The 2500-nt window shown below is 43.6% G+C and overlaps 1 protein-coding gene across 1 annotated transcript in view; it reads right to left on the bottom strand.

Moving 5' to 3' along the window:
- LOC138059699 (polycystin-1-like protein 2) overlaps positions 1-1091 on the bottom strand; it is a 27441-nt gene extending 26350 nt beyond the window's left edge. The window contains exon 1 of the mRNA XM_068905309.1: positions 711-1091. Within this exon, the coding sequence (XP_068761410.1) occupies positions 711-921 (211 nt within the window). The 5' untranslated portion in view covers positions 922-1091. The remainder of the gene's footprint in view (positions 1-710) is intronic.
- Between the last annotated feature and the right edge of the window lie 1409 nt (positions 1092-2500).

Genomic DNA, 2500 nt, shown 5'->3' on the forward strand with positions numbered 1-2500 from the left:
AACAAATCATGATAAGCCTCTCATTCTCTATTTTTATTCCGAAACCACTCGTACCAATTTTTTTCTAAGATACTTGGCCTACATTCAGCGACGTGAACAAGATAGAATTATCGCGAAACAATTATGATACTGCAGCAAAGCTGAGTTACGGAGCTTAAGCAACGACAACGCCGACGGCAACGAGAACGTCACATGATTTGCATACTGATTTAGTTGGCAAAAACAATAGCTTTGCACGCCCTGCAAGTGCGTTTTTCACTTTTGTCCATTTCTTTGCAGTCGTCTGCTAAACAACATCGTCAAATAGCCAAATTTGAGGTTTTATGGAGGAAGTTAGCCCTTAAAGATAAATTTTCATTTTCTCCCCTTAATTAAGCGCCGTTCCGACCAGTGTAATTTTTGAGGAAGAATCGCACCCTCGTCATATTAAAAAGGTTGAAATGGTCACCTAGTGATTCCAAAAACGTGAATTTATATTTTGAGATGTCGTTCTCGTTGCAATTGCCGTCGTCGTTGCTTAAGCTCCTTATTCTAAGATGACGTTTTCATCGACGTCGTCGCCGGTCGTAGATATTTAAGTCCCTATTTTTTGCGATGGAGGTAGGGTACTGATGTGGGAAGAGTTTTCATTTCAAAAAGAAGCTAGAGAGGCCTATCTAAACTTTGGCGTTGCTCTAATTTACCTTCCAAAATGTTGCGGTTGAGCCTACCTTCAATAGGAGTTACAGGACGTTGAGTTGTGCTTGGCTGTGGCTGGAATATTGAGGAGCTTATGACTACCTTTGCCGTTGATGATGGCAAAGGTTTGGAAGATGAGTTGATTGCAGAAGTTAAAGACTTCGAGGCTTGAGATAAACTCTTCAAATTAAATAGAGTCTGTGAGATCTCGGATGAAGAGAAGGAAGATGCCCTAGATGTCATATTTTGAGCTGCACTGTTATCGGTGAAATTGGAAGTCGGAAATTTAACAGACACTGAACTCGTGAGAAGCTGGTTTGAATTAATTACAGACACCGAAGGCGTCGCAGCTTGAAATAAACTGTTCAACTGTGAGGTCTCTTTTGAAGTGAACACAGACGTCGTGGCTGTTGCATTTTGACTAGCGGTATCAGTTAAATTGAAAGTCGGAAAGTGAACAGACACTGAAGTCGTGAGAAGCTGGTTTGAGTTGATTGCAGAAGCCGAAGGCGTCGCAGCTTGGGATAAACTGTTTAACTGTGAGGTCTCGGTCAAAGTGAACACAGTTGCCGTGGCTGTTGCATTTTGACTAGCTGTATCAGCTAAATTGAAAGTCGGAAAGTGAACAGACACTGAAGTCGTGAGAAGCTGGTTTGAGTTGATTGCAGAAGCCGAAGGCGTCGCAGCTTGGGATAAACTGTTCAACTGTGAGTTCTCAGTTGAAGTGAACACAGATGCCGTGGCTGTTGCATTTTGACTAGTTGTATCAGTTAAATTGAAAGTCGGAAAGTAAACAGACACTGAAGTCGTGAGAAGCTGGTTTGTGTTGATTGCAGAAGCCGAAGGCGTCGCAGCTTGGGATAAACTGTTCAACTGTGAGTTCTCAGTTGAAGTGAACACAGATGCCGTGGCTGTTGCATTTTGACTCGCTGTATCAGTTAAATTGAAAGTCGGAAAGTGAGCAGACACTGAAGTCGTGAGAAGTTGGTTTGAGTTGATTGCAGAAGCCGAAGGCGTCGCAGCTTGGGATAAACTGTTCAACTGTGAGGTCTCGGTCGAAGTGAACACAGATGCCGTGGCTGTTGCATTTTGACTAGCTGTATCAGTTAAATTGAAAGTCGGAAATTGTGCAGAAACTGAAGTCGTGAGAAGCTGGTTTAGGTTGATTGCAGAAGCCGAAGGCGTCGCAGCTTGGGATAAACTGTTCAACTGTGAGGTCTCGGTCGAAGTGAACACATATGCCGTGGCTGTTGCATTTTGACTAGCTGTATCAGTTAAATTGAAAGTCGGAAAGTGAACAGACACTGAAGTCGTGAGAAGCTGGTTTGAGTTGATTGCAGAAGCCGAAGGCGTCGCAGCTTGGGATAAACTGTTCAACTGTGAGGTCTCAGTTGAAGTGAACACAGATGCCGTGGCTGTTGCATTTTGACTAGCTGTATCAGTTAAATTGAAAGTCGGAAAGTGAACAGACACTGAAGTCGTAAGAAGCTGGTTTGAGTTGATTGCAGAAGCCGAAGGCGTAACAGCTTGGGATAAACTGTTCAACTGTGAGGTCTCGGTCGAAGTGAACACAGATGCCGTGGCTGTTACATTTTGACTAGCTGTATCGGTTAAATTGAAAGTCGGAAAGTGAGCAGACACTGAAGTCGTGAGATGTTGGTTTGAGTTGATTGCAGAAGCCGAAGGCGTCGCAGCTTGGGATAAACTGTTCAACTGTGAGGTCTCAGTTGAAGTGAACACAGATGCCGTGGCTGTTGCATTTTGACTAGCTGTATCATTGAAATTTATGGTCGGAAATTGTGCAGACACTGAAGTCGTGAGA

Source organism: Montipora capricornis, chromosome 8 (assembly GCF_036669925.1).
Source record: "Montipora capricornis isolate CH-2021 chromosome 8, ASM3666992v2, whole genome shotgun sequence".
Lineage (NCBI taxonomy): Eukaryota > Metazoa > Cnidaria > Anthozoa > Scleractinia > Acroporidae > Montipora > Montipora capricornis.